The 21384-nt window shown below is 35.7% G+C and overlaps 4 protein-coding genes across 16 annotated transcripts in view; 2 read left to right on the forward strand and 2 right to left on the reverse strand.

Annotated features, from left to right (window-relative positions):
- E23 (ABC transporter G family member E23) overlaps positions 1–5494 on the reverse strand; it is a 195540-nt gene extending 190046 nt beyond the window's left edge. The window contains exons 1-2 of one of the 4 annotated variants that reach the window (XM_031984980.2): positions 5136–5494; positions 4369–4850 (exon numbers count right to left, since the gene is read on the reverse strand). The gene's annotated coding sequence lies outside the window, so the exon portion shown is untranslated. Of the gene's footprint in view, positions 1–1168; positions 1304–1366; positions 1500–3000; positions 3311–4368; positions 4851–5135 lie in introns of those variants that run through there. The other 3 variants (XM_031984984.2, XM_031984983.2, XM_031984982.2) reach the window with 3 other exon arrangements.
- On the forward strand, positions 1325–13244 carry O-fut1 (O-fucosyltransferase 1). Of its 5 annotated transcripts, none has more exons than XM_076372304.1 (6): positions 1325–1482; positions 11800–11915; positions 11993–12116; positions 12176–12540; positions 12630–12866; positions 12931–13243. In XM_076372304.1, the coding sequence occupies exons 1-6, from the start codon at positions 1341–1343 to the stop codon at positions 13129–13131; spliced, it is 1185 nt and encodes a 394-aa protein (XP_076228419.1). In that variant the 5' UTR covers positions 1325–1340; the 3' UTR covers positions 13132–13243. The 5 variants fall into 5 exon arrangements, with proteins under 5 accessions (XP_076228419.1, XP_076228418.1, XP_076228420.1 ...); XM_076372303.1 differs by having other exon boundaries at positions 1326–1542; positions 12931–13244; XM_076372305.1 differs by lacking the exon at positions 1325–1482 and adding an exon at positions 11208–11723 and having other exon boundaries at positions 11804–11915; positions 12931–13242.
- LOC116430598 (ATP-dependent DNA/RNA helicase DHX36) lies at positions 6453–11230 on the reverse strand. Of its 3 annotated transcripts, none has more exons than XM_076372299.1 (15): positions 11064–11230; positions 10864–10987; positions 9989–10555; positions 9670–9859; positions 9431–9605; positions 9205–9353; positions 9000–9132; positions 8732–8927; positions 8394–8658; positions 8029–8321; positions 7511–7937; positions 7226–7434; positions 7073–7155; positions 6906–6997; positions 6453–6827 (listed from the first exon to the last, which is right to left on the reverse strand). In XM_076372299.1, the coding sequence occupies exons 1-15, from the start codon at positions 11064–11066 to the stop codon at positions 6731–6733; spliced, it is 3003 nt and encodes a 1000-aa protein (XP_076228414.1). In that variant the 5' UTR covers positions 11067–11230; the 3' UTR covers positions 6453–6730. The 3 variants fall into 3 exon arrangements, with proteins under 3 accessions (XP_076228414.1, XP_076228413.1, XP_076228415.1); XM_076372298.1 differs by having other exon boundaries at positions 9989–10558; XM_076372300.1 differs by having other exon boundaries at positions 9989–10558; positions 10864–10981; positions 11064–11208.
- A 2098-nt stretch (positions 13245–15342) lies between the features above and the next one.
- On the forward strand, positions 15343–21181 carry LOC116430600 (actin-binding protein IPP). 4 transcript variants are annotated; one of them, XM_031984986.2, is made up of 8 exons: positions 15343–15657; positions 15730–15926; positions 16219–16747; positions 16814–16979; positions 17081–17427; positions 17807–18153; positions 18238–18458; positions 18527–21181. In XM_031984986.2, the coding sequence occupies exons 2-8, from the start codon at positions 15857–15859 to the stop codon at positions 18761–18763; spliced, it is 1917 nt and encodes a 638-aa protein (XP_031840846.1). In that variant the 5' UTR covers positions 15343–15657; positions 15730–15856; the 3' UTR covers positions 18764–21181. The 4 variants fall into 4 exon arrangements, with proteins under 4 accessions (XP_031840846.1, XP_031840847.1, XP_031840845.1 ...); XM_031984987.2 differs by having other exon boundaries at positions 15749–15926; XM_031984985.2 differs by having other exon boundaries at positions 15343–15588; positions 15709–15926.
- Positions 21182–21384: the final 203 nt, after the last annotated feature.

Genomic DNA, 21384 nt, shown 5'->3' on the forward strand with positions numbered 1-21384 from the left:
TCCGCGCAGGCTGCACGCCTGCCACCCACCGGTCGCGAAGCGGCTTCCGAATTCTTCACATAACTAGAATCACCGGCTCCTATCAGCCGTTAGAAACGGCCGTTATTTATCGGCGAGATTTGTTAGCCGTTTAACCGTGGTTCGCGCGCATCGGGAACGAAGACAAACATGGCGACCAGGGAGGAGGTGGAGGAGGAGGAAGAACGAGGAGGAGGTGTCAGCGGGTGAAGGGGAGAGCCGAGTGCAATGGTCGTGCACGTTGCGTTTGAAGCTGACGAAGTAAATCGAGCGGATATACGCCGCACTCATGAGAACTCGTCCCATATTTACATCGCGCCAATTTTCACCCGCCAACTGTTAAGCATTAGTCACGGATGAGTGGCATGTATACGACACCGGTCATCACCGCGCAGGATTTCGAACGGCGCGCCCCTAATTAGCTGATTTTCGTATTAGATCTGGGCGCGAGATTCGAATTTCACGGTCGCGGGAAAATAACGTCGATGTTTACGGTGAACTAGATACGTCGCAAGGCGTGGATACGCCAGCAGGAAACTCGCGACGATCCTTTTGCGATAGCGACTGTAACGGCGCGTGTAAACGCGTGCAAGATTGCTGGCGACAGGTTCGGTTCAGTTGTGACAGTAATAAAATAAAATGGAAGTACGAGCACTTCTGCGAGTCGTTATCGGGAAAAGTTACTTGCCGATGCATCTTCGCGTGAAGACAGTTATGAACGCTGAGATCGATTTTTGTTTCGAATGGGAGCGTTGACCCAACCAAAACGTCGTCAACGTTAGGAGAAATTTGAATGACTTAACCGTTTGCACTCGAAAGTTTTTCACTTGAAATATTCAATACCTTCCAATTAGATGTAGACAAGATTCTTTAAAATTAATTTATCAAGAAATCACACATAAATTAGGGAACAAAGCTATTTTCTTTCAATATTTCACGTATTGATGCAGTATACAAAGCTAAATGGTAAATACAAATGTTTATAATTTTACTGTATCAAATCATCTGGCGCCTGGGAGTCGCTTCTGGAATGCAAAGGGTTAAGCTAGTGAATTTTAATGTCTAATGATTGTGAAGATAGCGCCTAACTAGAGTCGATTAGAATTTCATGAGATTTTGAGGAGAATATTTGCGAAGGAATTAAAGTTACTTGTAGCGTTTCGGACCACCGTGGAGTTGCCTCCTTCCATTTCCGCTCGGCGACGATTTCGCCAAACGTGTCAACCTTCGAACGTGAAATTAGTACCAATGGACGCTGGTGCTCGTTCGTATCGGCTCTCGTCGTAGCGCTGTGATCGAAATCGAGAACATTGGGGAAGGTAATGGTACACAGTTGTGAAAATAGTACCGTTAATTCCGCTCGTCTCGCCGGCCGAAGACGTAATCACGAAAAACGGCCGAACGAACCGAGACGCCTGTCTCGAACTTCACGGATTCTTGTTTTGCCACCACATACAGCTCAAGGTTTGTTTACATCGAAGCCGACCGATTTGAAAAATGAGTTGACGACAAGTTCTACTTTAGGTATCTATCTACTTTGAAAACATTTATCTAAATGCTTTTGAATTAATTAGCAAAAGAATATCTTATAAATCCGGTTCCTCTAACGGTTATCCCGTGAGAGCTACGCATGCGTAACAATTTGAAATTGCTGTTTCTAAGGCGCGGAAATTGCTATACGTAGTCGAAAAAGAATTCGTATTTGCAATAATACTAAAAATATCTTCGGCAACGTATATTTTATCAATGACAATATACGATAATTAAGAGCAATTATCTCATCGAGTGTAGTAGCGTCTCGTATCGCGGGAGCAACGATCTCGTCCATTAAACCGTCAGATCAATGAACACTCGATAACCACAAACGAGATTACGAGTTCGAATTTCGATGGATCGTCCACTCGACGATTACCCGACACTTGCATCTGGTATTTATAAATACGCTTCGACGAATCTCTCGACACCTCGGCCGAACGAGTATCCCAAACAAAACATACCTACACGTTCCTAATAACACTTTTAGATTTCTAAACCGCCCAAGGGTCGCTGTCAACAGGTGTCGTCATCATTATTTACATTGACCGGAAAGACCGAACGATATAAACGCCCTAATCGAATATCGAGCGGTGTATCGAATATCGCATACATCGATCGCCATATCGAATTATTTTTCCAACGGAAAATTTCAAATACTTTTCCCCATAAAAAGACGGGACCTTCAAAAAATGAGAACCATAAGAACGAAAAAAAAAGTCTCTAGGACATTTCGTAAGAAACCCCGTCGACGGAAATGTCAAGGACATTTCAAGGTCACACTTTTCACTCGTACATAATATTTTAAGTGGAATAACAATTATTTGTTTACTTCTAACTTCGGTTGATTAAAACGACGAGATTTGTTTTCGCTCGAATGAAATGATTCTCGTTCGTTCTCTTGAATAAACTAATTGTCATGCAATTGAACGCGCGAGGAAAGAGAAGGAAAGAGAGGGAGATAGCGAGCGAATGACAATGCACAGGGGGAAACTAATTTGGCACGGACAAAGGAAACGTTACATAAACAATGCAAACGACCGTTTGACAGTGTGGCTGCACAGCGGCTGTGTGACTTAATTTTTTTTTTCCTACTTCCTCGCCGACTAATTACCTTGCGATCGGCTGCGCGAGCGTAGCAAAAACACGTACTTATCCTGATTTACTTGATTAGAATATACAAGTCAGCCGGTTGGATTTGTTCCAAAGCGAGGTTGTTCCATTCAACGCTACACCATCGTACGTCGTAATCGGTGTTTTCAAGCGTCAGAAATCAAATATACACCTAATTGAAATAACCTGCCGCCCAATAGACGCGCCGCGCAATTACGTCAATCGCTGTGCACGCACGATTAACGATCACCGGGTGTATTTAACGTCGCGCGAGCTACGTCTATTTTTTTTCCAACGATGTTAATGCATTAATTTTTTAGCTTCCGGTAAACTCACCTGTCTCCCTTTTCTTGCTGATTTGAATGGCAACCCTTTTTTCCTCGGCGGACTCTAAGTCCACTTCTGCCAACGTTAAGACGAAAAAAGAAAAGAAAAAAAAGGATGATTAGAAGTAGAACGGTCGTCTCTGACGCCATGTTTACACAATTCTTATCCGAATTTCCTCGTATCAGTCCGTTTCTCTTTTTTACTCGGTTTGTCCAAATTTCGAGAAACGTGGCATAGAAATAGAGAAAGACCACGACGATAAACCGTCGTCGACTCGTAGCAAAGTCTGACGTTCCTTGATTAGATATGGAATTAGAAACTTCACGAACAAAGTACCAAAGTGGATCTATTTTTCGAGTGGTAATGCCAACAATCTGTGTCACCCAGTGCTACCAATATGGCGATTACGTCTCTTAGGAACATCTTCCTTGAACTAATATATATTCGGCACTTTCATTTTATAATTACCAGGACTTCGAAGAATTCCAAACAAAAAGATCACGCGATTTTCGAAAATAAAACTTGATCGTGCCGAGACGACCACGCAATTAAATATGATTACGAAAGAACGCGGTTCATTATATCTACGGTAGGTAAGGTCAGCGTATCGATGATAAGGTCATTACAAGAACGGCGTACCTGTCCTTCGGTTACTTGTCCTCGACCGTAAAGGAATAAATTTTTAATGGTCGAATATCTGGCTCCGATAAGATCGTCGAAAACATCGCACGCGTGCGCGTAAAATCTTTCCAACGAGTTCACGATTTTCGGTGAGCAATATAACCGGAGGAGTACATTGCGCCGCGGAGAGTAGCGTGAATGCCAACAAGAAGAACACGTCCAAGCGGACTTACGTCTTTAACAACGCCGATACTCCTCGAATCACAATCAAGATATTTTCTTAGAATAAGACAGTGATGTACGGACAACCTTCGAACGAGAAAACACCGGTCGCAGTGAACGACCCTACGCCCTTGATACCCTCCAAACCACACTCCTTCGATTTGAAACTTAAATCGCGAACGCGCGGTTCACGGCAAGCGGCACGGTTCGTTAAACGCCGTGGAAATGAAAAATTAGGTCGGCCCGATGCTACGGCCATAACGTGTCGCGGCGATCTTCGCCGGAACGCTTAAAGAGACACGTATATATACATATATACGCGCCGCGATAATCATCAACGCATCCCCGGGACTTTCGATTTTCTCGTGTCTCGAAAATATCTTTGAGATCTCGAGCCGATCTCTCCCGTATCGCATCGGGATCGAGACGTCATCGAGAAATCGTCTTGAACGGATCGGACCCAAAAGGAAGAGGTTAACAACGAAAAAAATGTATCACGGTTCTTAAAGGTACGTACGCAATGCTCTCGCTTACCTAAGAAGGGAAAAAAGTCGACCAAACGATCCCAGCGTTCCTTATCGCGGTGTTCGATCGAGGCGCGTCCTCAATCGCGGCCGGGAACCCAAAGAAAATTTCAGTGGGTCTCGGGTTCGATGTTAGCCGGTATCTTCGGCCTCGCCGTTCTCCTCCTCGTAGCTCCTGTCACACATGCACTGTGCACCGGCCACGAACATGCGGCCATTGCGCGGCGCGCAGTCAATGAACCCGCATTGCTTTTCACCCGGAGTCTCTCCGCGTCTTTTTTTTTTTCTTTTCGTCCTCCCTGCTTAAAGCCCCGCACGCACTATTGCCCGGCCTCTATCCGCGGATCTTCGGCCGCACACTCACGACATATATTCCGGTGGCGGTTTTGCACGGGGAACACCCGACCCTCCCGGTGTCACTGGCTCTCTCGCCTCTTCGTGCGCCGTATCGTCCCTCTTTCTCTCTTTCACCCTTTTTCACTCTCTCGCCCTCTGTATACAGATATATATATACACATGTACATATAAATATATGTGTTTGTGTGCGTGTGTGTGTGTGCGTGTGTGTGTGTACCTATATGTATATATATATTATATATATATACTTATATACGCGTGCGTGTGTACGTGAACGTGTATATATGTGTATACGAGAGAGTGATACGCGGGTGCGCACGCGCGTGTTCACGTCTCTCCTCTGCTTTCGCACGTGTATATACGTCGTCGCGACGAGAATCCCTCTCTGTCTTTTATTTTTCTTTCTCTCTCTCTTCCTACCTTCGTACGGTCGTTCAGTGACCCGCTCTCTTTCTCTTCTTTCTGTTTCTCTGTCTCCCTCCCTCTTTCTCTGTCTCTGTCTCTGTTTCTAACACCGATATATCCCCGGCCGAGTGTGATTTTTCACCGGCTTTTCTTTCTCGCGACCGAGTATGCGACGAACCGCTCGAAAGAAGACGATAACCAAAGGATATAGGGGTGGCACGCTAGACACGGGATAAGGGAAGCGCGCGCGCTGTGTGTTGTATCTCGCGCGCACTCGCTCGCACGCACACGACTGGACTCGTTACACTGGAGTCTCGTGTCCCCCCCGGAATGAATCGACCACAGCTTCGCGACACGACACTCGCGGCGGTCGGATGCAGACTGAATCGGACGCTACGTGCCCCGCTCCTGTATTGCCGGAACGTCCCTCCTGTCCACCCTCCTCCCTTCTTTCTCTCTCGTTCCTTTCTTTCTCTTCCCCCTATTTACTTCTATCCGCGGTGGTGGCTATCAGCTCGTGCCAGACCCCAGGCTCATTTTTACTGACGACGCGCGAACGCTCTCGGGCACCACGGAGGGGAAGCTTTTTCTCTTTCGTGGCCTGGGTTTGGCGAGGATCGCCTCGCACCGAGAAACTCGCCGGGCTTTTCCTTACCCGCGATCTCAAGCCTGCGAACATTTTATGGGAATCACCGAAACTATTTAATTGGACCCGGCTAGGCTATTCCCTTGGCCTAATGGGAGTTTTAAACGTTATTTCCGTTCGGGATGTTTCGTAACAGGTGGAAACACCTTTCGGGCCGGAACGACGCGTAAAATTTGTCGACTCGGATTTTCTTGTGTAATACTGTTAATGGATTAATGATCTTTTTTAATTATTTTTGTTAGAGGGATTTAACGATGGTTAAATTAATTTATGAGCTAGACGATGAAGTATTAATCGGTGGAAATGGATTGAGATTATTTTTTCAATTTATAATGGAAAGAAATATTTTTGGAACTAGGTTGAATTTGAAATCGAATGACAATGGGTTTCGAGTTTTACCTATGAGCATTGTGGAAAATAAATACTTACGGAAGAAAGTAGTTTTATTTAAATAGCGAACAAATAAGACTTAATACAGAATGTCTGAAGTATCGATTACAACGTTTCCTCTGGGATCATTGACCTTTGATAAACCACAATTTACATATTAATATGACAAAGCGATGTCTCATCGGTGACTTATGTCATAAAGTGAGCAATGTTCTATAAATATTTGTCATAGTCTTTTTAACAAAACGTGATACAACAGGATTAAATGTTGAATTTAAAATAAGGTTTGCCGTTACTTCTTTACCACTACTAACGGTGAGCTGATTTTCTTTAAAAATTTATTATCTATTTATATTACAAAGATCATATTTCTATCGATTTTCAGGCTAAGCTATTATTATTATTTTCGTTACATAGTCAAAACTAATCAATGAATTGGATTAATTATATATAATTAGCGATTCGTTCTATTGAATCGATTAAAAATGGTTTGAAAATCTAACTAGCTGAACCTATTTCATTAAATTCTAAAGCAACTGAGGTAATCACATTAGTCGGAATTACTAAATTATGTTTAGTTGCCGTCGTAAAAATGATCTTCACCCTCTTCGACGTTAGCATCCGAAAATCCCATATCCGCATCCTTCTGGCAAATTAAATCTATAATAACACTGTAATAAACAAACAATATTAATATATCATAATAAAACTGTACAGCATGAAAAATACTTAGAAGATGCGAAACTTACTTTAAAAGGTCACCTTCATGACCGTTCCATGTCACTGTTCCTGGATGCGTTATTTTATACCCTAGCATATTATTAAATTCTTCTTGCAATTTCTGTAATTAAAAGAAACGTAGATAAATATCTTTGGAATAAATACTGTTTTGTAAACGCTTTTAGTTTATTCATACCTGAATAAGTTGCGCGGTTCGTAGATCACATGCAAAATTTTGAGTACTTGTTAAAGTAATAAAATAATTTCCTTTTTCCCTTTCTGAAAAATTATTACAATTATTAAATAAGCTTCAATTAATTTAAATGACAAAGGAATTAAAGAATCTTACTTATGCACATATTTGAAGCAGCAAATAATAAAATCGGAGCGGTAACGCATGTTGTATCATGCAAATAGGTTGATGAAGACCGCTGTTTTGTAAAGTATGTAATATAAGGACTAGGGTAGTTTTTAATTTTATCATTTATGCTGGATGGATGTATGGAAACGGAACCATCTTCGGGAGTCCAAGCGAGTGTTCCACTTTTCGTTACTCTCCTAAAATTTCAATTTTTTTTTTTTTTGAACAAACATGAAATTAAATAATTATCGATGAATTAAATATCGTGCATACCTTATCACAGCAACATTTGGGTACAATGCAGCACATACTACTGCTTTTATCAATGCAATATTATCAGAATTTCTATTGGCATGCCTGTCGTTTGGATTCTCAGTTTCCAAAAATTTCATTTCGTACAAGTATTGACCGAATTGAGTTTTCATTTCAGAAAGAAGTTTCAAGGTGTTGAAAGAAAGAAAATACTCCCTACAAAAATAACCAGCGTTTCCTCTTTTATAGGAAGTCTCAAATCTTCTTAAAGCTTCAGCTAGTGCAATGTGATCGCTGTACTGATTCATACTGAGTTCGAGTTTCTTTTGCTTTGCTTGTTCCTCTTTTCCCAACGGACAGTAGAATGCATCCTTGAATGTCAGGCTTGCAGCAATTGCAAAGACCGGTTCTACACAAGAAAATAACGCTGCCCATATAATCATTTTCCCTATGGTAAATAAAATTTTATTATTATTACTTGAAGAAATATTTCAAAAATTTATTAGCAAAGTTATTGTATTACGAAATAAAGCTGTCACCTGTTCGCGGATCAAGAGGCAATTGTGCCAAATGATATCCTAAAGGAGTTAAGGTTTCCTCGTTGTCCAATGCATTCAAAGTTCCAAGTAATTCCAGAGACAAATCTATAGCTTTCATATTGGGAGGATCCATAACACTGGCTAGAAAAGATCTAGCTTTCCCTAACTGTAGGATTTTTATTTGTAAGATTACCTGTTCTAAACGTGTTCTAAGCATTTCAGGCAATGGATATTCATCGAATGTCATTTCTCTGGCTTTAGAATACAAGTGATAACAAATGCCAGGTTTCACTCTGAAAGAGAAGGCATACATACATATAAAACAAGATATAAAACAATTAATGTGGTAATTATTTTCACCTCACCTGCCAGCTCTACCTTTTCTTTGCTTAGAATTAGCCAAAGTTACCCACTCGGGATTCAAAGTTTCAACATTCCTACTCAAATCAAACTTCAAATATTTCATTTTACCGGAGTCAATGACGTATACCACGTCTTCAATAGTTATGGACGTTTCCGCAATAGAAGTTGCGATTATTATTTTTCGAACACCTTGAGGTGGTTCCTTAAATATTAATTTTTGATCTACCGTTGGCATACGAGAGTGCAATGGATAAATAATATACTGACCTACATACAGAGAAATCTTATTAACTCTAAGTCCAAAAAACAATGTTTACCATGTTACATTAAGTATATTTACTTTGTGGATATCGCCCAGCGTCTACCATTATTCTATGCAGTTTTACAATGTCCATCATACCAGGCAGAAAAACTAAAATAGCCCCTGGTGGTTTTGTTTCAGAAATGTGTCTAATTAATTGTTCTATGAGATCAAGAGACAGATCCTCACTGTTAGGATTCCTCAATTGATCGGTAACATATCTTGGATATTTTCTCTAAATTAATACATATAATTCATTCAATGCAAAAAAAGAATAGCTGCATGAAGGAATGGAAATAAAATGTACCTGAGCTACAAGTTGTCGAACATATGGATCTATGATATCAGAGAATTCATTTCTTTTTGATTGAACTTCCTTGAACTTTTTCAAATGTTTCTTGTAATTTTGAGGTAGTGGAGGTGGTTCATTAAATTTAAATCTGGAAATTAATTTCTATTACAATTCCTTCTCTTCTCCAGCCTAAAGCAGAAATTGCATTAAATAAACTTACTGGGTAGCTACTAACACATCTTCTAAATAAAATTCTTCTACTGGATAAGTAAAACCTGGGATATGAATCATTGGACAATCATTGTAGTATTTTGAGAAACGTTCAGAATTAAGTGTTGCACTCATGAGAAGAACTTTCAAATCTGGTCTCTAAAACATTGATCTTTTTTCGTACAATAGAACATTTCAATCGAATTCATGTTTATACATAATTTGATATGACTTACTTTGGGAATAATTAGTTTTAATAAAGCAATGATAAAATCACTTTCAGTAGAACGTTCATGAATCTCATCTAATATAATATGAGAAAAATTTTTTAAAGCCGGGTCACTTTGCATAAATTTCAGTAGCATTCCAGTAGTACAAAATGTTATGCTTCCTCTATCTCTAGGCAGTGTTCTGCAAATGAACAAAAACATTGTTTACCATTAAACAATGAACAGATGGAAAAGTAAAACCATACCGTTCAAGTCTAATGTGGAAACCAACAGATATCCCAAGTCTTTCTACTCTTTCAACAGCAACTCTTTCAGCTACAGATATTGCTGATATCCTTCTGGGTTGGGTACACATGATACGAGTAGTACTGCCATTACCTTTCTTTATTTGGTCATCCAATATGAACTGAGCAACTTGCGTTGTTTTTCCACAACCTGAAATACATCTATATAAGAAATCATCTTAACAAAGAATCAATCAATCAAGTAAATATACATTAAGTACTTCATTTTTTTCAAATTCAAGTATTATTTAAACAGCATTTTAGGTGCTAATAGACTTACCAGTTTCTCCACTTATTACTACAACTTGATTTTTATTTACTAACTCTATAATTTCCAATCTTTTCTGATATGCAGGCAGTTTTAATCGAAATTTCATCATATTTTCATATTCTTCTGAGAATTCTTTTGATCTCTGTTCATTTAGTAACTTATCATCTAAATCGCTATCCCTTTCTATCCTTGATTTTACAAGCACAGCTTTAGCAATATTTTCTTGTATGTTTCCAGATACTATGTTTAAAAACATTCTTTTAAATTGTGAATCATGAATATGAGTGTATTTGTTCTCCATTCTACTATTTGTATTTTCCACTTGCACTTCATTATTATATAATTTCTCATAAAATCCTTTAGAGTTCTCTAATATTCTTTCAATTTTATGTTGAATATTTTCTGGCAATTTAATGACTTGAGCTTCTTTTTGCATACGCCTCGCCTTTCCTCTGTCTCTATAATATAGACCTATTTCTTTACCCTTTAACCATGGAGGATGGCCTTGTCCTCCACCTCTTCCACGACCCTGATGCTCGAAGTGTGAGCTTCCAGATTGGGAATTATCAGTTCTATCTTCTGAAGATATACCATGTAAGAAAATAAATGATATAAACACAAAATCATAGAAAAACTTAAAAGAAATTACTGTGCCTATTTGTTTTACTTCATGACCACTAACTTTAAAAATCTAACCTACCCAAATTTTGAACTTCTTATTGAATTTATTGACAATAATTTCATGTTTCAATATTCTCATATTATCTTGTTAATCAAGTCACAGAGATGTAAAACAGAATCTTATAGAATAAGTATAAAAAAGTTCGAAAGAATTTAAACATATAAATTCATTGGTTACATTATTTAAAATTATCTAAACAGACCATTTTTATTTCGTCGTTGATGATTTCCGTGACCCGAAAATGATCCGTAAGGATGCGACATACTTTTTCTGATCTTTGTCGAAATCTTTCCGACACTTAAATATTGATAACTTCGGCGCTGCGTCTAGAAACATAGTGCAGTAAATACTCACTGAAAATTCCGCTATTTTACTGTAACTAGTATCAATTTAAATTGGTACCATGAATCTTAACTTCTTCTATATTAAATTATATTACACAATTCTTTTTTTCTTATTTATCATGCTTTGTACAATTCTATTCCAAATACTAAATTAATTTTCAATGGTTAGCTTCTTCAACATTGAACTACCAAGTGGATCAAAATGACTCCTGTTGGATATCTTCGTTTACGAGTTTAGAAAGATACAGATGTTTTTTCTGAAAAACCATTAAACAAATTAATTTAAAATAATATATAAATTAAAATATTTAAAAACCCGAGATCTTAATAAATGAACTCTTATAATTTTTATAAGGAATTAAAAAGCAGTTAATTCAACTAGTTGGTGGTTCTAGTGTTGATGATCTGACAAAATGTGATCACATTTCAGCTAGGGTGAATGCATTCAGTAATCAATGGACGTAACCATAGCAACAAAGGGAATGTGTAAAGTGATGTTGATATAATTTAGATTTTAGATTACTTTAAATGGGTTCTTAGACGAAGACATATGATACGTTCAATCGTTAATATTAAAAAAAACCGGTAATTCAAGAAATTGCGACCAGAATGTTCAGTATTATTTTCTTTATTTTATTTTTAACCAAGTTTTACAGTACATATTGCGAAAATTTTGATATTGATACAAATGGGTACATTGTTTATTGTCCATGTATGGGTAAGATTTTAATTAAATCATGTTTCTTACAACAGAAGGTAATCTTTCCAAACACTTTATTTTGTTGTTTATTCAGGAAGGTTTGGAAACCAAGCAGATCACTTTTTAGGTGCCTTAGGATTTGCAAAAGCATTAAATCGTACCTTGATTCTACCGCCATGGGTTGAATATAGAACAGGAGAAACTAGATCGGTTAGTATATAATCATTTTTAATACTTCACAAAAAAGTACTCATTTCATAATTACATATTTTCAATTAATTCTTCAGATACAAGTTCCTTTTAACACATATTTTAATGTTTCACAAGTACAAAGTTGTCACAAAGCGATGTTAATGAAAACATTTATGGAAGATATTGCACCAAAAATATGGCAACCTAAGGAAAGAGTATGTAAGTTTTTAATATTAAATATAAAAATTAGATGTCCTTCTAAGGTATATTACTTTCAGCTTTCTGTTATTCCACACGTGGCAAAGGAGATTCATGTAATGCTAAAGAGGGAAATCCATTTGGCCCATTTTGGGACACATACAATATAGATTTTACAAAATCAGAATTTTATGGTCCACTCCACTATGATGTTTATCACACAGACATAGCAATACAATGGAAGAAACAATATCCAGCAATAAATTGGCCAGTGTTAGCATTTACAGGCGCACCTGCCAGTTTTCCTGTTCAGCTAGAGAATAAAAAGTTTCAAAAATATCTTGAATGGAACACAGAAATGCTTAATAAAGCAAAAGCTTTTATAAAAGAAACTTTACCAAGGGGAGCTTTTATAGGAATTCATTTACGCAATGGAATTGATTGGGTACATACTTTTGTCACCTCCATAATATTATTATGATATTAAAATGAAGAATGAGCAAAAATAGACATAAAATACTTCATTGTCTATAGGTTCGTGCTTGTGAATTTATATCCAGTACACCAAATCTTTTTGCTGCACCTCAATGTCTTGGTTATAGAAATGAAAGAGGAAAAGCAACTTCTGCTATGTGTTTACCATCATTTGATTTAATAGTACGTCATCTCAAACGTGTCATTCGCAATGGGAAAGACATCAAATCAGTATTTGTGGCATCTGACAACAATTACATGATTGAGGAACTTACTAAAGCTTTGGCACGCATGGAGGTAAGAAATTTATTAATATGTTTTTTAAGGGTATATGTAAGAATGTTTTGTTGTTTGTTCATAGGTTTCAGTTTTTAAACAAACTTCACCTGCTTCTCCTCATTTGGATTTAGCAATTCTTGGAAGAGCAAATTATTTCATAGGGAACTGTATTTCTTCTTTCTCAGCGTTTGTTGCAAGAGAAAGAGAAGTGAAAGGATACCCTACATTTTTTTGGGGTTTTCCCACAGAAAGATCATCTTCCATGACCCATGAAGAATTGTAACAAAAAGACTTATAATTATTTTTTCTATATGTACCCATCTTTTTCTGTGGAAATATATTTAACAGCAATTAATAAAGCAAAGTTTATACTGAGTTAAACATATAAGTGTTCTTATTATAATTTAAAAATATAATAAATGAATATATAAATGAAAATTATTCTGATTGGATGAAATTAAATACAAAATATTTACGGTTACTATTATAATTAAAGTATGCAATTTAGATTTTATATAGATATCACATATTTCATAATCACTCTTTAGAGCCACACATATTGCTTATTCTAAGGCTATATTACATCACCTTAGTTTATAATAATCTTTTAAATATTTTACATTCATTTGTATAAAATTTGGTTCCTTTTTAGACCAGACCAACAAGGTTTTAATAGCTTTTATTACTTCATCTTTTTCCGGTAATGTACCTAATGACGATTTAATATCAACATTAGAAAAACTTTTAGTTCTCTCAAAAGAATTGTCTTTAGCTTTGATGCATCTTGATAGGAAATCAGCAGATCCTTCTTCTTGCTCCTCACTGTCCATAATTTTTAGGTTGGTTTCAAATAGATCCTCTGGATCTTCTATCCCTGACACTTCTGGGACTTGCTTGATCAAATTTTTCCATGAACTTTGAATATCCGAGGTACTCATTTCTAACCACGCTTCATACAACAAATGAATACAATCTTTAAGATCATAATTAGAATAGAATTCTTGAATTCCATCAGGATAACTCATCGCTCTATTTAACATCTTATGACGATAAGACTTTTTTGTTTTCTCAAGTACTTGGTCTATGGGCTGAAGTAAGTGGTTAGTATTTGGAGGAAGAAATATAATTTGGAAACGTTCATCTTTCTGCAATTCTTCAAGGAATTCCAAATTGTATCCACGAGATTTATCTAAAATAAGGACAACTTTCCCACAGGTACCATTATGTAATTGATATTTCATCACATCTGGTTTAAAGTAATTTTGATACCAATCCGCAAATACACTTTGATCCATGAAAGCTTGTTGTTGAGCTTTGTAAACCACAGGTAACCGATGCTTCCAATGTTTTAATACTCTTGGATTTTCAAATCTGTTAATGAACAAAGGAGCCAATTTATGGCTTCCAGTTACATTAGTACATAAGCCTATAGTCACCCGATCTTTATTCATATTCTTTTCTTCAATTCTTTTCTCCCCGCTATGTGCAAAAACCTTCTTGGAAAGTGTTTTCCATGAAAGACTGGTTGCATTCATATTATATACATTTTCCTTGTCAATATCTTCTTCCTCTAGTTGTCTAGCAAAAGTTTCTACAAATTGCTGTGCAGCTGCTGTATTGGCATCAACATTTTGTCCAAATAATCTAATACCATGACGGTTTTTAAATCTCCACAACCAGCCCCTGCTAGCTTTAAAATTTGAAGGTCCTCCAATTTCTCTATTTACTTCTGCTGCTCTTTCTACCATCCGTACATCCGTGATTGGCTCGCCAAGTGTCTTGCGTTCTACAAACCATGTGTATAAACGATTATCCAATTCCTCATTTTCTGGCCTCCTCAGAGTACGTCGATGTCCTTTGTCAACACCTTGATCAGTAAATTGGCTAACTGTCACCGCATTTCGTCTAATGCGACGAACTGTTACAGGAGTAACATTGTATTCTGTAGCCAATGCACTAATAGGTACACCATTTTCCAAATGCTGGACGATTTCAAGCCGCTGTTTCATTGAAAGTGGTGCTCTTCTTAATTTGTTGTTACTTTCCATTGTTCTAAACAGCTACTGGCATAAAAGTGATAACACTACTTCTATAAAAATTTCTATTTGTGTAAGAATCACTTAGGATCTTTTAGAAATACCTGTTAAGTATTAGCACTTTTAAGTTTGCTATTAAACTACAAATCAAAAACTGAAGAATTAAAAATCAGAAAATTTTTAGTCTTCAATGGACCATGTACTTTTGGAGTATAATCTTTTTTCTCCATTCTTAATAGCAATCGTCATGTCATAAATTAATAAATGTTGTATCCAAGCCGGGCATTAAATGTTTATCCCACATAGCTCATAAATGTAGTTTTCTAATGTTTGACTTGTGATTGGCGAAAAATGTGTCATTGTGTTAGGAGGGAGAAAATAAGTACAGAAATTCCTCGCTAGTTGGCTAGGTGTCGAATACCACTATCAAAATACTTCTCCACCCCACTCCTTTAATTTGAGACTTACCAATCGTAGTAAGAATCTCTACTTACGTTGTAATATTCAATAGTATATCAGTTAGTGAGTTGCTCATCAATTCTGGTAACAATTCGTTGAAACATTTTGTTGGTATGACTGTGAGGCAATGAACTCATAATTGAATTACCAAAATCGAACGAGTGGAGTGAGTGAACAGAAGACTTTAATTGAAATACATAAAAATACGGAAAGATTTCTTTTTTTTAAAGTTTCGAGTCGAACACGTAAGTCTGCGATTAAGTTGGTGAACTTAACGACACGGAACTCTTTACGTGAAATTTACGAATTATCCTGTAAGTGTGGTACCGATAATACATTGGCATTTATTAGTGATTGTCTTGTAGCTACTTTCATACACTAAACAGGTTATTTGACATATGTCAGATTTCTCATTACCGAATTAGTGAGTAATTGACAGATTCGGGAAAGGGATGAACCGAATGGAAAGCGGTATCAAGTACTAACAAATCACGTGAAAATGCGGTGGTAGTGATGCGTTTAAAAGGGAAAAACAACACAAAATCGTTCCATAGCGTCTATAAGGTGCTTTCTCGTATATGTCGTAAGTGTTTAATTAATGAGCCTATCTATTTATTATTTTCAAGCAACATAGCTGTTCACAACATTAGCAAAAATCTAAATAATATTTTATACAAATTTTCGAATCATTAACATGTTCTCGACGGTGCCTATTTGTAGGCACTTGCTCATTAGTCATTGGGCGTGAAAATGTTAATAACTAACTTTCGAAAATACACGTATTAAACCAATTTCAAAGCATATATTACATTCAGGATAAAATTCTTATATTACAGTTTACTATTAGAAATTATTTATTATTTTTCACATTCTAGGAACTGCAGATAAAGGACAACTTGATGGTTTCATGGCGGATGGTGCAGTGCCACCAATGAAGAATAGTCATAATTGTAACAATATGGGTTTTGCAACACAAGTGGTGAAACAGACATCTGATGTCTCAAATATTGTTTATGCAGTGGGGCAGTATGCTCCAAAGGTATTGAGGAATTTAAATGCCCAAAGACTAAAAAATCAATTTAGTGATGTGGGTTTGGTCGCTGGTGGTAGTATCATTAGAGCACATAGGTCAGTTTTGGCTGCCGGAAGTGCATATTTCAATGCTATGTTTACTGGTGGTCTTGTGGAGGAACAACAGGAGTTAGTAGAAATTCATTCGGTGTCAGCCGATATTCTTTCCATATTGGTGGATTTCATTTATACTGGGAATGTTGATGTTACCCAGGACAATGTTCAAGAATTATTTGCAGCTGCTGACATGTTAGAATTAGATGAAGTGGTATCAGGTTGCATTTCGTATTTAGAACAACAGCTTCATCCATCAAATGCTCTTGGGATTTATAGGTGAGTTCAATAAAAATAAATTATTGAAATTATTGAAATGTTAACGAAACGTTTGGTTTTAAATAGATTTGCGGAAGCGCATAACAGATTAGATCTTTTGGAGACTGCCCTACGCTTTATACAAGTCAATTTTCCTCAAGTATCGCAGGAGGAAGAATTTTTGGATTTGCCGAAAGAAAATCTTGTTCATTTTCTCAGTAGCGATTATATTCATATTGATACTGAATTCCAGGTTCATATTTATATTCTTTTAGCATCTGTATAATATAAGTAAAATCAGTAATTTTAATTAAATGACATAAAATGAATGGTTTAAATAATTATTGTGGATAGGTCTTCCAAGCTGCATATAATTGGATTGTCCACAATATACCAACAAGAAGGTGTTATGTATTTGAAATATTAAGTCATATACGTTTGCGGCTGTGTTCATTAGCAAGATTGGAACGCGTTATCTTGGAATGCAAAGACGCGAGTCTCATTGTGGCGTTAAGATCTATTCAAAAAGATTTAGTGTCGAACAAAGGATGTCTTGTGCCTCTTCATGCACAGCCTAGACTTTGCGCTAAGAAAAACATTTTAGTGATCGGTGGTTCGCGACGGGAGCATTCGGTGAATAGTTGGGGCAGGGCTACTGAGAGTACTTACGAAACGATTGAGAAATACGATATATTCACTGGGTATTACTACTATTTTTTTTACTGTACTTTATATTAATCATAGCTATAATCAGGGGCGCGTCAAAGGTATTTGCCACCCGGGTGCAAACTTTTATTGCTTTTTTCTTAAAGAAAACTGGAAAACATCATTATGATCTTTCAAAAACCTTGCTCCGCCGTAAAGCAGTACACCGTCTCACTCTCCACACTATTAATAATTATACTGCATTGCATAATTAAAATTAGATATTAGGTGTATAGAATAAATGTTAGATATTTGTTTTTTGCCGCCTGGGTGCGGTGCACTCCTTGCATCCTCGGGTGGACGCGGTCCTGGCTATAATATAAATTAAATATTATCATACTTTTCTTCAGTTTCTGAGTAAAATTGATTTTATAGAAAGTGGAGTGAAGTGGCACCAATAGGTATAGGACGAATTCTACCGGGAGTGGCATTACTGGATGGTAAAGTGTATGTTGTTGGCGGAGAACTGGAATCATGTATTATTGCTAACTGCGAATGCTATGATCCACGCGATAATGTTTGGACTTCGATTGCCTGTATGGAAGAACCCAGATGTGAATTTGGACTCTGTGCCTTGGATAATAACTTATATGCATTTGGTGGTTGGGTTGGCACTGACATTGGCGGATCAATAGAAATATACGATCCAATAACTAACACTTGGACACTCGACGGACAACTTCCGGAACCTCGATTTAGCATGGGAGTAGTTGCTTTTGAAGGTAGAATGGTTTAATTTAACATAGCTTTGTATTATCTAGAAAGTATAATAATAGATAACATAAACCTATTAATATCTTGTTCAGGATTAATATACATAGTGGGTGGTTGCACACTCAATCGCAGACATAGGCAAGATATGATGAGTTATAATCCAGTAACTAGAGAATGGACTTATTTGGCACCAATGCTCACACCACGTTCACAAATGGGGATCACTATATTGGACGGATATATTTATGTTGTTGGTGGTACTAATAAGAATCAGGAAGTTTTAACATCTGTTGAACGATATTCTTTCGAAAAGGTAGTACAAATAGCACGCCTTGATTTTCCTGTAATTACAGAATCACAAGGGTAAATCTAACATTTCAGAATAAATGGAGTACCGTGGCACCCATGAATATAGGCAGATCATATCCGGCTGTTGCAGCAGCTGATAGTCGATTGTATGTGATAGGAGGTGATCAATCTCAGGAAATCAATTTTTATCGAACACAGATCACAATATCCACCGTGGAATGTTATGATCCACATTCAAATAAATGGCACGAGTGTGCTTCGTTGCCAACAAGCAGGGGTGAAGCAGCAGCAATTGTTGCACCCTTTTGATTGAAATTTCATTTCGATATTAACACAATGTGTTGAACGGATTTTATATCAAATTATACTCGTGTGCGTTTCTTTTCGCATTCCAGAATGATACTCGAACGTCTGTTATATTTGCTTAGTCGTGAACACGATATGAAACAAGAAACATACACGTTTTTTGACTATCCTCTTTTACGTGGTATATATAGACATCATTCAACATACATGGACGCTCAAAAGTTCGGGATTATTTTTTAATTAATGAGAATACAAAACTTTTCGTATCTTTTAAATGAATGCGTATAATTACAAAAAATATATAGCAATACTAAAAACATAAAATACTATGTTTGTATTATCTACTATTTCTTTTTTCATTTTAGGTATATCTTAAGTATTACTTATCCCGAGCTTTTGAGCAGTACTGTATACAATCTAAAATGTATTTTTTTATAGATCACGATATTGTAAAGTATTTAGATATCAGTAGCATTGTTATTTTCATTTTTTTTTAATGGATATAAAATGCAATAGGATTTGAAGAAAGGAAAAGAAACGTTTCATTATAAAAGTGCTATTTTCTGTGCTCTTGATGATAAATTGTGTACACTGATTTCGACAAAATGATCGTTATGTATATTTCAAATGAAAATAGCCTATGAAGACATTTAAATATTTTAAAAGAAATCTTCTTAGCGTAAAAAGATTTTATTAGCTGTAGAAATGACTGACAGCCTTCACATTCTATAGTCATTTACCAAAGTTATTGAAAATACAAAATGCAATGTTCTATTGTAAATTTGATCACACTACAACGAGAGATAAAAGGAGAGAATATTTCCATGTAGCCTGTGTATAAAGAAGGTTTCGTAGCGCCGAGAACGCAAGTGAGATGTACCTAGTTCTCTTCAGGAATTGTATTGTATATTGCAATTACGCGTGCTTGTGATATTTATCATTCTTGTTTTTTTTCTTTGAATCTATGGTATACGTATATTTACATTACTTATTCATTTTATTGGTGTAAGGAGTAACAAATACTTAATACCATAATGATGTTTTAGTTTTATTTGTTTCCATTAAAACTTAGTAAAAGTGTTTCTAAAATCATAAAATTTTATGGAATCACATTTAATCCGTGTAAGTTACCTAATCGTATATTGATAGATTTTATTGAAAAGTTCCGTTACAGTTAATATTATTTCCTAACGATTGTGCCTGGTGCTAATGTCAGAATAGGAGTTACAAAATTATTTTACCGTCCTATGTAGCTCAAGACCAAATTTCATTTTTAGAAGTCAAAGACTATGAACCACGAAATTTCAACACGCAAGAAATACGTTTTTCAACAGATTAATGTTCTATCTCACAGTACATAAATTTCTCTTGCAAATTCATGTGCAGTCATAACAAGTACTTAGCTTGACCATCATTTTTACAAAATGTATATATTATATCAATGTGATTCTATGATCAGCTACCCTTTACGTTTTAATAGTAATTAATAACATATTATATTAATTAACAATTCTATGTACTTCTTATACCAAAGTTTTTTCTTTTTCTTTCTTTTTTTTGTAACGAATCGTTTGCATAAGGATATGTGTAAACGTTAAATAAGTTTTAGAAGAATAGTAAAAATATTTTGAATTTGGCTACTCAGATAAGACATTGTCCTTTGAATAAACATGAAATATTATTTAAATGCTTTGCGAAAATATGACAATGTATAATTTTGGTATGAATTATATTTGAATATAAAATTTAATTATTGTTAGCTTTAATATCAAAAGAATATAAATTGTTCATTTATAGAATATTTTGTTACGAATATACAAATAGTTTATTTTATTTTAATGATATATTATCATGTAACTTTGTAGTTGCCTTTCCATTAATTTTACACAGAAAACTCAACTAAAATTCATTACACCTACAACAGATATATTTCTTATTATTGTAATGTTTTACGGATATGTATGTATACGTTATCAAAAGTGCTATTAGGTAAATGGCCTCTACATACAAGTAAAATATTCTTAATGATATCAAGAGCTTAAGCAACAAATTTTGCTTTGTTTTTAACTTCTTTTCATTCGAATGTATGTGTAAATGGTAGTATCATTCACTTGTCAGGACCGAAACCGAAGGAATTGCATTGAACTCGTACACAATTGAGAAACGTTATCGATACTATTTACGCGTATGTGCTTTATGCCAGTTTTTTTAAACAAAGTCTATTTGGAGATACAGACATTTCACATACAATTTTTATACAACCAATTATTGCGATCAATATAAGTATATTAATGTTTCATAGAAAATCGAGATATAATTATGTAAAACAAATATGACTGTATTCTCCAATAATACTTAACCATTGTAATATACATGCATAAGTTCAGACGTTTTACACAATATATGCTATTAAATATTGAACTCTGTCTTAAGTAATTAAAAAAATAAATTTTTGGAAAATATATATATATATATAAATATATATTTATATATATACTTATATATATTGTCACCTAGTCTCATTTAGTTATTTAATATTTGTTTTAAAAATAAAATATTTAAAAAATTGATATTTTTATTATCCATTACATCTTCCTTCTATTAAAATACAAATAATAGTTAAC

The sequence above is a fragment of the Nomia melanderi genome, chromosome 11 (genome assembly GCF_051020985.1).
Source record: "Nomia melanderi isolate GNS246 chromosome 11, iyNomMela1, whole genome shotgun sequence".
In the NCBI taxonomy this organism is placed as follows: Eukaryota; Metazoa; Arthropoda; class Insecta; order Hymenoptera; family Halictidae; genus Nomia; species Nomia melanderi.

Bases quoted from the DNA above. Each gene is read 5' to 3' on its own strand.
- O-fut1 (XM_076372303.1), top strand. From the start codon at position 1,341: ATGGTACACAGTTGTGAAAATAGTACCGTTAATTCCGCTCGTCTCGCC. The intron at 1,543-11,799 runs GTATCTATCTAC...TTGTTTATTCAG, and splicing joins GACGACAAGTTCTACTTTAG to GAAGGTTTGGAAACCAAGCA. The intron at 11,916-11,992 runs GTTAGTATATAA...TTAATTCTTCAG, and splicing joins GAACAGGAGAAACTAGATCG to ATACAAGTTCCTTTTAACAC.
- LOC116430598 (XM_076372298.1), bottom strand. The intron at 9,133-9,204 runs GTAAGTTTATTT...ATTAATTTCCAG, and splicing joins GATGTGTTAGTAGCTACCCA to ATTTAAATTTAATGAACCAC. The intron at 8,659-8,731 runs GTAAATATACTT...CTCTGTATGTAG, and splicing joins CGCTGGGCGATATCCACAAA to GTCAGTATATTATTTATCCA.
- LOC116430600 (XM_031984986.2), top strand. From the start codon at position 15,857: ATGCGTTTAAAAGGGAAAAACAACACAAAATCGTTCCATAGCGTCTAT. The intron at 15,927-16,218 runs GTAAGTGTTTAA...TTCACATTCTAG, and splicing joins GGTGCTTTCTCGTATATGTC to GAACTGCAGATAAAGGACAA. The intron at 18,154-18,237 runs GTAGAATGGTTT...TATCTTGTTCAG, and splicing joins GGGAGTAGTTGCTTTTGAAG to GATTAATATACATAGTGGGT.